The sequence below is a fragment of the Ceratotherium simum genome, chromosome 36, assembly GCF_057802395.1.
Source record: "Ceratotherium simum simum isolate JZ-2026a chromosome 36, ASM5780239v1, whole genome shotgun sequence".
Classification (NCBI taxonomy): Eukaryota; Metazoa; Chordata; class Mammalia; order Perissodactyla; family Rhinocerotidae; genus Ceratotherium; species Ceratotherium simum.
Window position 1 is genome coordinate 30,782,484 of NC_141935.1, and position 16,878 is coordinate 30,799,361.

General features: G+C 35.8%; 1 protein-coding gene across 1 annotated transcript in view; it reads right to left on the minus strand.

The window, feature by feature from the left end:
- ADSS2 (adenylosuccinate synthase 2) overlaps positions 1 to 16,878 on the minus strand; it is a 41,075-nt gene that overhangs the window by 20,211 nt on the left and 3,986 nt on the right. Inside the window, exons 2-4 of the mRNA XM_014794676.2 lie at positions 8,786 to 8,888; positions 7,641 to 7,709; positions 5,651 to 5,701 (exon numbers count right to left, since the gene is read on the minus strand). Coding sequence (XP_014650162.2) covers positions 5,651 to 5,701; positions 7,641 to 7,709; positions 8,786 to 8,888 — 223 coding nt within the window. The remainder of the gene's footprint in view (positions 1 to 5,650; positions 5,702 to 7,640; positions 7,710 to 8,785; positions 8,889 to 16,878) is intronic.

Below are 16,878 nucleotides of genomic sequence, written 5' to 3' on the forward strand. Positions count from 1 at the left end.
AAATTGACTGTTCAAAGCAAAAGTATACACAATGTATTATGGCGCTTATAACAATGTAGATGTAAAATGTACGACAATAACACAAAAGACTGGACAAGGGAAACTGAGTCATTCTGTAGTAAGGAGCTTAGGTTAACACGTTATTTTACAGATCATAATAACTTAAAGATGCATATTATAAACCCTAGGGCCACTACCAAAATTCATAAAATAAGAGGCATAGTTAATATGCTTATAGTGGAGATAATATTTAAAATATTAAATCTAAAAGAAATCAGGAAGAGAAAAACAGATGGAACAAACAGAAAACAGAGCAGATATAAATTCAACCATACTGACAATTAACTATACTAAAAGTAATTGGTCTAAACACTCCAACCAAAAGGCACATGGTCACAATGAATAAAAAGCAACTATATTTTGTCTATTATAAATGCACCATAAATATAAAGACGTAGATAGGTTAAAGATTATCAGAGGATGGAAAAAGATATGCCACGCATAAAGATACACCATACTAATCTTAAGAAAGCTCTAGTGGCTATGTCAATATCAAAGTAGATTTCAAAATAAGGAATATTACAAGAGGTAAAGAGGATATTTCATAATGATGCAAGAGTTAATTCATCAAAAACATAATTTTAAATATACACGCACCTAACAGAGCTTTAAAGTATATAAAGCAAAAACTGACAGAGCTGAAAAGAAAAACAGACAAATTCACAATTATTGCTGGAGGTTTCAACACGCCTCTCTCTCAGTAATTGACAAAGCAAGTAAACAAAAAATCAGCTAGGATATAGAAGATTTGAACAACACTATCATTCAATTTGATTTAATTGACATTTAAAAAACACTCTATTCAACAAGAACAGAATACATATTTTAAGTGCACGAAGAACATTAACCAAAATGGTCTATATATAGATATACTGGGCCACAAAACAAGTCTCAACAAATTTAAAAAGACTGAGATCATACAGAATATAGTCTGTCTCCAACAAAATTAAATTAGAAATAAATAATAGAGAGAGATCAGGAAAATCTTCCAATATTTGGAAATATAAACATCATATTTCTCAGTAACTCATGGGTCAATCAAAAATCACAAAAAAAATTACAAAGTACTTTCAACCGAATGGAAATAAACATACAAAATGTTAATATTTGTGGAATATAGCTCAAATAGTGTTAGAGGGAGGTGTATAGCTTTAAATGCTTACACAGTCATGCATCACTTAACAGGAATACGTTCTGAGAAATGCGTTTAGTCGATTTCGTCGTTGTGCGAACAGCACAGACTGTACTTACACAAACCTAGATGATACAGCCTTCTACACACCTAGGCTCTACGGTCCTAATCTTATAGGACCGCCATCTTATATGCATTCCATCATTGACTGAAATGTCGTTATGTGGTGCATGACATTATTAAAAGAAAAGTTTAAGGTCAATGATCTAATAAGCTTCTAAGGAGGCTAGAATAAGAGAGCAAATTAAACCCAAAGAAAGTTGAAAGAATGGAATAATAAAAGCTGAAACCAATGAAACAGTAAACAAATAGAGAAAATCAACAAAATCAAATGCTTATTGTTTGAAAAAAACAAAAATCAATAAAACGGATAAAGCTCTAGTTTGACTGATAGAAAAAGAAGATACAAATTACCAATACTAGGAGTGAAAGAAAGGACATCATTGCAAAGTCTACAGAAATTAAAAGGATAATACACAAACAGCAAAAACCTTATGCCAATAATTTGACTAGCTGGATGAAACGAATACATTCCTTGAAAAAACAAATTACAAAAACTGATACAAGAAGAAACAAAAAAAGTCTAAATATGTCTATATCCATTAAAGAAATGGAATTCATAACTAAAAGCATCCCCACAAAGATTCTATCCAATATTTAAAGAAGAAATAATACTGATCCTACATATACTCCTTCAGAAAAATGAAGGCACTAAAACTAAAGAACAAGGCACAGAAAGTAAAGAAAACTATGGAGCCAGCCCTGGTGGCCTAGTGGTTACCAAAGTTCGGCACACTCCACTTCGGTGGCCCAGGCCCAGTTCCTGGGTACAGAACCACACTGCTTATCTGTCAGTAGCCAAGCTGTGGCGGCAGCTCACACAGAAGAACCAGAAGAACTTACAACTATACACAACTATGTCCTGGGGCTTTGAGGAGGAAAAAGAAGGAAAAACAAAGGAGGAAGATTGGCAACAGATGTTAGCTTAGGGAGAATCTTCCCCTGCAAAAAAGACAACACAACAACAAAGCTACAGAACAATACCTCTAGGACTGGAAAAACAGTACACCTTGATCAAGCGGGGTAGGGCACCTCAATTAGCGGCTGGGCATATATATGAACAAAACAGATAACACGGATACTGCCTTGTGCGAGGTGTCATGTCCCTGATTTACCGATGGGGGGAATTAGCGCCTGGAAGATAACTTGCTAGAGGACACACAGTCAACATTTGGCTCTAGATCCCTAACATTCCAAACCTATAATTCTACTATACCATACTCTATATCACCCATCATTTCACCCATCATACTTTGTACCAACTTACCTCATGATTTTATGGAAATTTGGAAAACAATAAATTATATTTTTAAGCATCTACGTCCCAGGGATGTGCTCAGTTCTGAAACAAGTGTTCTAACGCCATAACTACAATGGAGCCCACAGGACTGTCCTTTCAGTCCTACGGTAAGAGAGTCCCTGAAGCAAAAATCTGAAGTGGCTTTATAGCAAGGATTCTCAGCAATTTTCCAGGTAATTATTTGATATTTTTATGACACTATTTTACTTCTTTTCATCATTTTAGAATTGACTGTACTAAAAATGTTTCTTATAGACATTTTAGTAACACATGTTTAAAGCATACATATATCATTACAAATATTACTACTAACATCTAAATTTTAGTCCGAGCTATCCTCTCTGGGCTCAGTCTTCCTCCATCAGAAAATACTTTCTTTTCAGGACGTAAGTTTATCAAAAGGAAACATCATTATTAAAGACATATAACAAAATTATAAATTAATTCACATTTGTTATGGTTTAAACCACATTACTTAAGCTATTATTCCAGTCTCTTGACCTTTTCACATTACTATTTTCTTTGGTTTTTGTAGTCTAAAGTAGTTACATAACAAGCTTAACCACTGTGCTATTCCCAAGGATGCAAACTGTCAAGTACAAACCCAAAGCATTTGAAATGAAGAAGAAAGGGGGAGAATCCAGACAGGAACACAGATATCTCTCTCAACACTATGTTCGTTCCAAAAGACTAATATCATCAGTATATGTTTATAACTACATATAGCCAAACTAGCTAACCAATTATGTACATGAACGTTATAAGTTACTCAAAGGGTACATACTAAATAGTATCCTATTTTGCAATCCTAATTGTACTGAGACTCAGACACTGAATTCCACATAGCAGATGACAGAGGAACATTAGACAGTTCTGAAGATAAGTAGTGGCTTTCATCATCTGACTCAGCTCGGCACTTTATCCACAAGACAGAGGCAATGAATAACAAGAGGCTATACATAAAAACCAGCAAGGTGAAAGAAGATAAAGATGACTCACGGTAATAGGATAAAATACGTATAAGGTTAATGATCAGTGAGTGTAAGCAGACAAAAATACTACAAAAGTAATGCACAAAAACATATTTTTCATTATATACCTAAAAGACTGTCAGTAAGGAAAAATATTAATAACACTATATTGTTTTCTGTATTATAACACTACAGCCACATGTCACTTAATGATGGGGATACCTTCTGCGAAATGCATTCTTAGGTGATTCTGATGCTGTGTGAACATCACAGAGTGCACTTACACAAACCTAGATGGTGTAGCCTACTGCACACCTAGGCTATATGGTACTAATCTCATGGGACCACCCTCATATATGCGGCCTTCATTGACTGAAACGTCATTATGTGGTGCCTGAGTGTATAGTGATGATATATAAAAGTACTAAGACAAGCTAATAACCAAAAAATATTTTAAACTATATAGGTGACAGGCTGAGAGCATAATTTTTTAAAAATTAGAAGCTTAAAATGGTCAACAAAAATGACAGATTTACAACCTCCTTCCTCAGAAAAGCAAAATGAAACACTTTTGTTCTTATCCAAATTGCATATTATTTGGGACTGTAAAGTTTGTTTCTTTTTTTGTCTTGGTTATGAATCTATGCTATTAATCACTCTAGAAATATAAATTGCAGTTTGGCTAAAAAAGAAAAAAACTATGAGCTCTTCAAAGAAAAGATTCTGTTTAAATACAATTATTACTGATGATTAATAATTTCATAGTTTAAGTACAGTCACTTACTGTGATGACTCACAGCCTACTTTGTTTTATGGAAAATATGGAAGTATTCTACACATTTTATCTAGTCACACTAACAACTAGCAAAGTCTTGAGTACAAGGATAACCAGCCTACTCAGAGACAACATATAGGATAATGTGAATTAATGTAAAAGTGTTTTGGAGTGATAATCAAAAACTGTTCTTTTCAGATTTTATAGATTAAGGAGCCCATGGCAAACTAAGTAATGAGAAAGGGGACATTTTACATGAAAGCTGTATGTCAATGCAGGACAGTCTACTTCAAATAAGTTATTTTATTGGGTTACTGAGACTCCGCACAGGATCCAAGTCTCTGACTGTTACTTGGAGGCACGGTTACTCGGCTGATAAACACTATAAGCACGTGAGGAGCTGCCTTTAACATGGAGGTCCATCCAAACCCAGAGCAGCTGCTGCCTCAGGAGACAGACACGTTTAATTCGATTTCGGAGTTTGGATCAATCACACAGAAGCTTCTTACGTGGGTTATAGTTCTTCTTTCTCTTTCCTGGTCATTGTCTCTTAATCGTGTCACTGCTGTTTAACAATTCTATCACTTCAGAGACAGGATAATAACAGGGAAGCAGACCTCAAATTTATTGGTGGCGGTTGAAATTAACTTTAGAATCCAGCTTGCTCTAACCAACGGAGGAGAAGGCTATTCTGAATCATTTAAAAAGCAGTATTATTACATTTTAGGCACAGTCACTGTAAACATTTGCCAGATGGTAGACCTACTTTTACATGATGCTCTTCGTATTCTGATATGGCTTATTTTTTTAGTAGAAATAGAGAAGTCTCGTGAAATACTGCTTATATTACCCGTTTGCTTAGCTAACTCTTCAGAAATAGGTAAATTTTAGACCAGCCTTCATCAAAAACAGAAAAAAGAAAAAAATTAATAAGAGTTCAAGTATTTGGAACTCAATTACAGTCACGTGTCACTTAACAACAGGGATATGTTCTGAAAAGTGGGTCGTTAGGCAATTTCATTGTCGTGCGAACATCAAAGAGTGCACTTACACAAACCTAGATGGTATAGCCTACTATATACCTGGGCTATATGGTACTAACTTTACGGGACCACGTTCGTATATGCAGTACGCCGTTGACCAAAACATCGTTATGCAGCGCATGAATATATTATAATCTATCCTACTTAGTTTTCACTAAAATTCAAAGACAAAATGGCTACTAAATGCTTTCATGTGATCAATTTCTGATAAAAAGATTGTCATGAATCAATGCATTATGTCCCTCTTACCAATATGAGCTCTGTCGGATATGATAAGCCTTTTTTCCCAGCCTTCTAGACCTAAAGGAAAGGGGGAAAAGATACATTTAATTGAACATTTTGTATAACAATTTTTAAATATTAAAGTTCTTTAGAAATACAACGTTTAAAAGTGTTTTTCACTGAATTAATCGCTTTTGTACCTTTTCTTCTGCATAGGAAACATTTAACAACAATTTTTCTCACCTGTCATTCATTATATATAGAAACTCATTCACAAATTCTACCTTTCTAAATGTTTTGCTTTTAAAAAGCTCCCAACTCAAGCCAGCCATATCCACATAAAATATTTCTATGAATCCAAAAAGCAAATGGTAGGAAAATATTATTTTTGTTGGAGGCAGGGGGAGGGGGAGTTAGGTGCAGAGCAGGGGGAATTTTAAGGAAAGGTAGTTAATTTTGGCAATGGCACCCTTTCCCAAAAGACAGTTCTAACAAGTGTTATTAAGCAAGATAATAACATGTCCTCACTATTCCTCCACAGTACTATCCATTACTGTACTTATCACACAGAACAGTAACAAGATATATATGTATCTCCCCACCTAACTGAATACCTGAGAGCAGGGGCCGTGAGTTTTCATAGCCTGGGGCCTGTCATCCAATAAATGTTCAAAAAAATGATTGCTGAATGAATAGATAAATGAATCTAAATAGATATTTTCCTTTAAAGACAGTACTTTAGTAGGCTATATGCATTCTAAAGATAAGCTGCCAAGCTCCAAACATTTTCAAAACTAATCTTTGTATATTAAAAATTAGTTGTTATTTTTGATAATATCCCAAGATTTGTTTTGAAAATTATTCCTTATAGATTAAAGAGGAGAACCTCCTCGGTAATATGCTAAAAGATAAACTGGAGTATTAAGCCTCCCCCTCTATAGCTGTTTTTGACATGTAAATATGTACTCTAAAGTTAGTTTAAGGAATATTATAAAGAAAATATTACAAAGAAACTCAGGAAAGTGGATTCAGCTGGGTTACACAGGTGAAGGAAAAAGAGTAGGGCAAAATTTTTAAAGGGATGAAGGAGAAGAGAGCAGCATGGGAACCTCAAATTGATAATTTAAGAAGCAGACACCAACACCAACGATAGGTGAAAACACGGGGAAGACAAGAGAGGGGGCAGCAAGACAGTATTCTGTGAGGTCAGATTTAGTTGTTAGGAACCCTTGAGGACAGATTGCTATGTTTTAAACCTGAACAATAAACTTTAACAACATAATAGAATTGAGTATTTTAAATACGAGCTAAGTTAAGGAGAAATCACACTAATGATTTTCCTCAATTGTGTATTATGTGCATTGCCAAATTCCCCTCAAACCCTAGCAGGGCAGCCAAGTTGAATGTAAACAGACTTCCAAAAATCCAGAAGAGATTAGGAAAGGCCGGAAATCAAGGCTTTTTTATTTTATTTTTTTTAAGGAGATGGAAGTGGACACATTGCATAGAAGGAGCACCCTCATTTGGAGGGTGGGACCTAAACAACTCTCTTTATCCTTGGGTTGTAGCAACCAAGGGAGCTCCAGATCCTCCAGAAAACAAGACTGACAGCGTGCAGAATGGGTTTCGTCAGCTTCCTGACTGCCTGCCCTAAGCTAATTTTTGGTTTGGGCAGAAGAGGATTCTAACTTGAGCACAAATGACAAAATGAACTCACAAATTTCCTCAAGTTTTGTCACCAACACATAGTAATTCTAGTACCTAAAGATAAAGTTTGCAGATGACCAATGTGTAAAAAATCAGGACTTACACAATGACCCTATTATTTTTGTCTTTTGTTTACAATACTGATTATAATGAATAAAATGTAATAACTAATGTTAAAAAATTTGTCCTACAATGATCTTCAATTTTGAAGTATAAGACAAAAATGTTAAGTTTGTCCAGCATGAGATCCCAATAAAACTTTACAAAAAAAGAACTGATTATCAGGCAAAGCAGACTTGTTCTTTCATACCTTTTCCTTTTTGAACATTTTTCTCTGCTTCCTCAAACAATCCAGGCAAATGAATTACCACACCATTTCCTAAAGGAAAACAAACAAATCCCAACCTTAAACATCTATACTTATAATACAGACATACATAACGATATTAAAATATAGACATCTACAATAACCCTTTATCTAGAATAGTAGAAGAGTGAGGGACTTTGATTAATAGAATATTCTGATTTATCAGGGAGTTACCACAGAAATGATTCCAAGTTTTAAACAGCAGTATAATGTAAATACATAACAGAACACAATAGGAGCCGGCCCCCTAGCATAGTGGTTAAGTTCTGCATGTCCCACTTTGGCAGCCCAGATTCACGGGTTCGGATCCCAGGCAAGGACCTACACCACCTGTCAGCCATGCTGTGGTGGCGACCCACATATAAAAAATAGAGGAGGAATGGCACAGATGTTAGTGCAAGGGCTAACCTTCCTCAAGCAAAAAAAAAAGAAAAAGGAGAGTGGCAACAGATGTTAGCTCAGGGCTAATCTTCCACAGCAAAAGGAAAAAAAAAGAACATACTAAAATTACACTCAATATAATTTGAAATTTCTTTGAAACAAAGTCAAACTATTGTTTTGAAAGAAACTAGTTATGTAGTTTTAAGCAAACTGAACCCAGGTCACAGTAGACTCTAGATCAATGTCTTTCAAGTTGGGGACTCACATCCTATCAGTGGTCATAAAATCAATTTTGTGGGTTGTGATTAGCATTTTTAAAAATAAAAAACTAGAATAGCAAATATCAGATTGCATCATATGTTATACGGGTTCAGAATCAACCACGGAACACAGACCTCTGGTATTTCCTACTGTGTGTCATAGTGTTGGGAAAACTGATTTGATGATCTAATACCTCTTTATAGAGTTAAGATTGCCAGTGATCACAGATAAATGCAAAGTCATCATTCCAAAAAGTATTAGTGCTAAGAGATCTAAAAGTCGTAAAATAGCCAAAGTTAGGTATATTCCAGAAGGTACCAAGGTCAAAATTAATAAGGGATCAATGAATCATTTGATTAGTGAGATGTAGTCAGTTTAGATAATGAAAAATGAACACTATTATCAATTAGGCGAAAATCCCCAAGCAATTCAGTTTATATACTTACCAATGAATGCAGTAACATTTGGATTAATTATTCCACTGGGTAAAAGATGAAAATCGTATTCCACAGAATCTACGACAACTGTATGGCCGGCATTATTTCCTCCCTGAAATATAAGATGGGGAAATTGACCCTGACAATAAATAGGACAAGTAACATATCTCCTTCCAAAGTGAGATTAATGCTAAAATGTCAACTTAAGGAAACGCAAGTATTAGTCACAAATTCTTATTCTTTAGAGGCGTTACAACAGTCTGGTTACCCTTTCTCCTTCCACCACTACAATACACTTGAGTGGCTACTCCTGACGGGATGTGGAAACTGGAGAATCCAGGTTCCTGGAAGCTAGAAAGACATATGCCTTCTTAAAAGAGAAAAAAAAGTCCAGGGAACAATTAGTTTGTTATTCTGTTTCTGGCACCATGTAGGACACGCAGCAATCTAATTATCCGTGATATTTTATATAAACAAAAAACATCCCTAAGATGGAAAAGAGTAATCTATCCAGTTACCCTAACTTGATGTAAGTATTCATAACATTTCCATCGTCTTAAAGGTGTGTCAAGCAACTTTGTGACCTGAAGTTTGTATTCTCACACGGACTTAGCAACTAGGAAATTGCCCAAGTTGTTCCCTCAACTACTGGTTATCCTGAGACTCGAATTTTTAAACTTATGAATCAGTCCTGTGGGTTTGGTTAGTGACAGGGCCTCTGAATCTGCTCATGTCTGGATAAAGTAATACACTGGGTCAAGGGAATCACCCTATTCTCCTATGGTGAAACTTCCACTCTATGAAACTCATGCCTAAATGGTCAATCAAAAGTAAAATGTTAAGTCAAATTATAAAAATTAGGTACAAAGGAGACTGAATATTAAGTGACCAGATAATTTTCCTAATTTCTAAGTTTAAAAAGCATGAGAGAAAACAAATCAATTGACTATAAGTTTAAACTTCTACACAATATTTAACAAAAATTTTAAAGTAAACAAACTAGGAATATATTTGCAACGAACAAAAAGTTTAACAATATCCTCGTGGGACATTAAAAAAATACCAATCAAAACTGTATCTCCTGAAAATGACTAGTTTAACTAGATCACAAGGCTACTTTTGACAAAATGAATATTACTTACTTTTTAACAAATCATCACCAATCGTGAATTCACAAAAATGTCAGAAAAAAAGTCCTGCAAAAAAAAAATCTTCAAAAAAGCAAATGTCTACTTACACTGTGTTTTGCACTGGATAAAGCAAAGAATTCCTTGCTTGAAGACTAGTTTATGGCATGTATGTTAAAAAAAAAAAAAGACGACAGTGGTGGCCTATGGTCTACAAGACGACAGGTGGGTGGCCAAACACAGGAAGACAGAAGCAGGATTAAGCAATATCTCCTTCTCTTGATACCACCAAGGGAACATTTTTTACTATTTATTTTTTGGATATTTTTTACTATTTATTTTTTCAATAGGAAACATCTGCATATGATACACAAGGCACAGAAGGATGCACAGTAAAAAGCAAAGTCTTTCTCATACTCCACCCCTGCCTAGTCCCTGCTACAAGGCAACCAGTTACCACCAGTTTTTTTGTGTCCTTCCCGAGGCAATTTTGTATATACACACACACATTTATATAGTTTTATTCCATATGTACCAATGATAGCAAACTACATACACCTGGGCAGCTTGCTTTTTCACTTAACAAATCTTCGAGCTCATTCCATACCCTTGTAAACAGAACCATCTCACTCTTTTAACAGCTGCACTGCCTTCCTTTCCAGACACATAATTTATTAAACTGCTCCCCTAAGAGAGGCATTCCGGTTCTTTCCAATCTTTTGTCATTATAAACAATGTTGCAATACACTTCCTAGTACATACTTTATTATTATTTCACACTTGTGTAAGTTTATCACCAATTCTGCCAGAATCCTAAAACATATATTACATACCAAAAAGAACATACTGATCTTAACTTAGTCTTTCTAAATAACTCACAGGACAATTCTTACTTGGTTTTCATAGTTTTCTTTATTCTATCCCTCCTACCAATAGTAGCCTTTTAATCACAACTTTTTATGATTTAGGAAACCTCCCCTAAACTTTCAGAAAAAAATATTTTCAGAGTATGAAGCTCATTAAAATTTCTTTAAATCCTAGGAAAATGCTAATTTATTATAATTATTTAATTCTAAATTGTTATAAATCACTAAATTCAATAAATTTTTACTAAATTGTGATAAAGTATTGGTAACTTTGAGACAAACAACCAATAAAGCATCATTATTTAAGCAAAACCAGTTTTTTAAAAAATCCATTGTCTCCTAACATAAGAAACAAACTACTCTGTAATTTTCAGAGCAGACTTTTAAAGTAAGTCTCCTAATTTACACAACATTATCTGTATAGATACACTAATATAACCATTTGATGAAACAATTATTAACTAACTGGGTGGTGCACAAGCATGTCTCTGTTGCCTAACAAAAGCCTCCTCTCCTGGATAATGTTTTACCCAGACAGGCAGTCATGATGGCAGTAACCACAATGGGGAGAGTACGGTTGATCTGTCTGTTTGAGGCAGGTGGTTGTGATACATGACTTTAGGGAGATAAACTGTTGATTTCTTTTAAGTTCTTCCAAGTTTACAGGTGGTGGTTCAGGCTGGAAAAGTTCAGCTGCTTAAGGCTTGAAATCACACTTTACTGAACAGCTTGCTAACTCAAACATTAACAGACATTTTTCAATAACCGATGTCTTATTAAGGATTACTATATGGTTTAAATCTCATTTAAATGCTGTTTGACTGAGTGTGAGAATGGTTAAATACACCCAGAAGAACCCCAGATGCTCCTATAAGGAGCTGGGGAGAAAGTATAAGTGCATATTTGGTCACTAGTACCCTCCGGGTGATCTGGGGTATGACAGCTTCTCATCTTGAAACACACTGTGCAGAAAAGACTCCTGAGGTGAACTGAACAGGAGCTACTCACAAGGAGTTTCCTGACAAGGTCACCTATATATGAAGTAAATTTTAGTATCAAGTTATATTTCACAAAATGCAACAGAGGAAGCTTCAAATTCAAAGTGCCTAGCCGGATGCTAACCTAAAATATTTATAAATTGTGTGGAATATACAAAATTCACCTTGAGAGCTCAGGCAATTGTCCTCAAACACTGATGACACTGGTCCAAGGAGAGGTCACATGTATCAGCAGAACAAAGAGGTTTCAGTATGGGCACCGTGGCCAACCACCACTTTACTCTCCCACCCACACACACCCACGAATTACCAGGGCAGATACTCTGAACTGCAGGCTTCCACATTTGTGACAGAACTGCTTGTCACACGGGCACTCTACGTCGTGTGTGCCAGGAAAAGGAGCAAGGACATATTTGTTTAATCACGTTTAATGATTCTCCTAAGTACACTGGGAGGCCAGATGGTACTATATAGATGATGGGAGATAAATATTTTTTTTGTTCTACTTTTAACAGAGACATACTATTCCCTTCTCAATCCAAAATTTCTCCAAACCAAACCTGTTAAATTATCCCCCCAGACACAGTATTAATCATACATTCATATTAATAGTTACATGTAACCACCTCTTGCTGCTTTGCTCAATTTCCATAACACTTGCGATCCTAGTTACTCATGCAGCATTTAACAAGTACTTTTAATTATCATAGTTGTATGTTTTATATTACTTAGCTAAAAAAAATAATCTGTTCAATTAATTGTTACACAAACAAAGAGCTGTGGAATAGCAATTAATGTTGTTTTCCAGATCAATTATAGCAACAGAGAAAATATTTCTTAATGATTCTCAGGTCTTAATTTTTTGAACATTTTAAATTTTGAAATATACCCTCTAAAATCCCAAGAAAGAAAAAAAACAGTGAGAGCCCAAAAGTGGCTGCATGCTATGTGGCAAGTTTCTCTGAGGAAAAACATTAAGTTTATAATGCCTTATATGATATTTTTTCTTATATTAAATACTAAGAGTAAATGCAAATAAATTGTATTAAAGTGAAGAATAAATATACAAAAGAAAATCCAATCAGCTTTCACCACAGTCACAAAACATCCTCTAATTTGGTATTTATTTTACTGATTTTGACTATTATTCTTTATATTAAGATTAAATATAAATATTAAATAAGCTTCTCAATGACCAAGAAAAAACGTATCTCTTGCAATAAACTAGAACATTATGATGAGGGGGAAGCAGAACTAAAATTCTATGTTCTCAAAGTTGAAAAGCACAGTTTCTGATGTATACTTTTAGTTTTTTAAAACCAATACAGAGATAGCTAATTTTCATTGTTTTAATTATAGTTAAAATAATAAAAACCTTTTTGACTTCAAACATTCCTCTTGTAGAAAAGCACTAGAGGTCTACAGTGTGTGAGACTGCTGAAAAACAACTGACAAATAAGAATATTTGTCAAATAAGACAAATAAGAACCAACGTTTCCTCATTCCTTATTTTCCTAGATGAAATGAACTCCAGGTCAGCTATACTTCTCAGATGTTCAGTCCCATCCCCCACTTACTTTGCAAATCGTAGTAATCATCCCCTGTGGCCACAGTAATCATCCAGACAAGGAAACCTGATCCAGCTAAGCCAATTAACCTCCTCTCTCTTGGGAATTTGACTTTGTGCAGAAAGGATGGCAGTGAGGAGTCAGAGCTGCCTGTCGCCTACGGGAGCATCCTGAAGAGAGAGGCTGCCAGTTCTGGCTGCTGAGACCCTGGGAGCTGCCTCTGGCTCTGGCCACTCTGAGTCTTGGCCATCCTGCTCTTCCTTCAAACAAGTACCCATTTTGCTTAAAATAGTCTCTTTCCATTGCTTGCCAACAAAGAATCCCAATGATTCACAAAACAAACTCACTGCACCACACTACGTATAGAGCTGAGTCTCTAAGTCCACATCTCGCACCACTGATAACTGAATACAACAACGATTAACTTCTAAGTTTTAATATTTATGCTGTCAAGAACAAAACTCTGAAACACAATACTCCAGGACACAGGGATGATATAATAGTATTTAGTTATTTTGTAACTGTTCTCAGTTTTTCCATGTATACTTTTTCTTCCCAATTTAATTTTAAGCTTAAGAAAGTCAGAAGACAAGTGTTTTGAATTTTCTTTCCATGGCTCCTCAGAACCAGAGGCTGTCAAGCCCAATTTTAGAATAAAAATTTGGATCAGGAAATGCTGACATGTGTAAGTTTCCTTTTTTAATCTTTTGCTGAGGAAGATTCACCCTGAGCTAACATCTGTGCCAATAGTCCTCTCTTTTGTATGAGGCATGCCACCACAGCACGGCTTGACAAGTGGTGTAGGTCCACACCTGGGAACTGAACCTGGGCTGCCCAAAGTGGAGTGCACCTAACTTAACGATTAGGCCATGGAGCCGGCCCCCTACGTGTGTTTCTAATTACGAAGCTCCAAAGGTCCAGGGGAGATTTAAAAAAAAAAAAAAGGTTTGGAAGGCAAGGAAATAACATTAGTCTCCTGATGACAAAAATGACCACAGTGACTCCTGATTCTTAACTTAGTTTGCTATTAGGTCTTCCTCTTTCCAAAATCACTCCCCCAACTGAGTTCCTACTGTGATAAAGGAGATGAAGGCAGTGAACGGCCTCTTGACAGCATTATAAACCTGAAACAATGGTGTCTCTCTTCCAGCAACAGTGGAGGCCCAAGTGTCGAGGGCTAACATTGAATGCCCATAGCCCAGAGGCAATTCTCAGGCCACTTAGTTAGGCTTCTGAAACAGTCTGTGTCTTCTCTTTGTCCTTTTTGCTCTGAACACATGAACACTGTGCTGTATTCACAGAGCTCAAAACGAACATCTGTCAAGTCAGCAGAGAGCAGCAATGCCTCAGACCAAGCCTTTGAACTATTCCAGCAGACAAAAAGATTCCTATTTCTTGTCTCGAGTCTTCAAGCTTCTTAGGAACCTCACAATCTTTTGAGTCAATGCTTATTACCTGTGCTGCTTCCTTGGTCAACACTGTAAGACCTGTGTCTCTCTTTCCAGATGAAGCATTTCACTATTTGCCAAAACTAAAACACCTGTCAATCCACAGCAATTATTATAAATAAGGATGACTGTTCTTTTATGAAAACATTCATATAATTGCAATTAGCTTATGATTTCCAAGTAGAGCAGTAAGTTGATCAAATTAAACTATTCAATAGGAACCAGACACACTAGATAGGAAGAGAAAACATATACAGGGTATCTGAATTTCTTTTTTAGCAAAGACACTCAAGCGCACTGCTCAGTTATCTTTTAAAGGCTTAAGATATACGATATCCGCTTTACCTTACGTTATTAGGGTTACCTTCCAGTTTCATACACAGATAAATGTCACACGAATGATGAAAAATCTCAGGTACTTTGTATTTTATACCTTAAATTACCATTATGAAACAACTTCTCACAATGAAAGGGGAAAGGAGTATTGCCTTGGAGGATCTTGGGTTGCTAATTAAGAAGCTTTAGACTCTAGGTACGAAACTCTTAACAAACACACTTACTAAACAAGAGTCAGAGATGACCAGGGTCATAGGTGAGAGGATCAGACATGAAACCAAAAAACAGATAAATGAATGTTATTCAGTCTTTGTAAATGCTTGATAAAAATTCACCTGATCATTACATTTATGAAGATGTTATCTTAAAAAACACTGAAATTGAACTGCAGATTTCAAGTCAAAAAAGTTTTCTTTCACAAATAAAATTTTTCCTTTAAAAAGGTTTTTTGAAAAGCTTGATACAAAAATCCCATTTTTAAAAATTTCATGGGGGCCGGCGTGGCACAGCGGTTAAGTGCTTGCACTCCACTGCTGGCGGCCTGGGCTGGGATCCTGGGTGCATACCGATGTACCACTTGTCAGGCCACGCTGTGGCGGCCTCCCACATGAAGTGGAGGAAGATCGGCACGGATGGTCGCTCAGGGCCAGTCTTCCTCAGCAAAAAAAAAAAAAAGAAAGAAAAAAATTCACAGAACCTCCTGTTTTTTAAAGAATTTTATTATATTGAATTAATATAATTAAAGTTGATTCAATGTAAAGACCCATCCCATCTTGGAGACAGAGTAGCCATGGGAACTGTCCTCTATTTACTGTTCTTTTCAATTGCTCACACCAGGCAATACTGAATACCTCAACGTCCCTTTTTCCACTGATAAAGCATTCTAATAGTCACCAATCTTCACGTATTGGTATGTAGCTCATCTGCACTAATCTTGGGTGTCAAAATCTGACACAGTCCCCAAAAGATAATATAGCTAGATTTGTATCCAGTTACAGTAAGCAAGCTATTACGTATATGACCAGTTCAATCTAGATTTGTACCAGGCAACAGTTTCTCCTAGGGATACTTGAAACTATCCAACTAATCCACCCATTCCCACCAAAATTAAAGAAACAGAATGTTGATCAGACACTGAGATGATCTCACATAACTTAAAAATTTACGACTCAAAAGTAGAGATGATGGTATATTATGTACACTAATACAACTGGCTTAGTTAAATAGTGAACACGCAACATCCTCATTAACCAAACTTTTGAGATCTTGCCCCTAGCAGAGACAAACTATTTACTACAATTACACGGCATTCAACTGAAATATGCTAATTCAACTGAAATATGCTAAGAAAACATACAAAAAAGATACAAATATCAGTTATTTATTTTTTCATTGATACAAGACATAAGACTTTCATATAAACTATTAAAGCCTTTGAACATAACAGTACAATGTAAAAAATACTAGTTAAGATACTAAGTAATAAATGTTAATCCAAGGAATGCTGGGGATTCCACCTTAAACTCATCCCAATGGTCAATTAACCTGTCCAGGGAGATGTTAAAATAATTTACAGGAAAGGCTTAAACTACTGATTTTAAAGAAATTTCTAGGGCCAGCCCCGTGGCTTAGCGGTTAAGTGCACGCGCTCTGCTACTGGCAGCCTGGGTTCGGATCCCGGGCGCGCACCAAGGCACCACTTCTCCGGCCATCCTGAAGCTGCGTCCTATACGCAGCAACTAGAAGGATGTGCAACTAT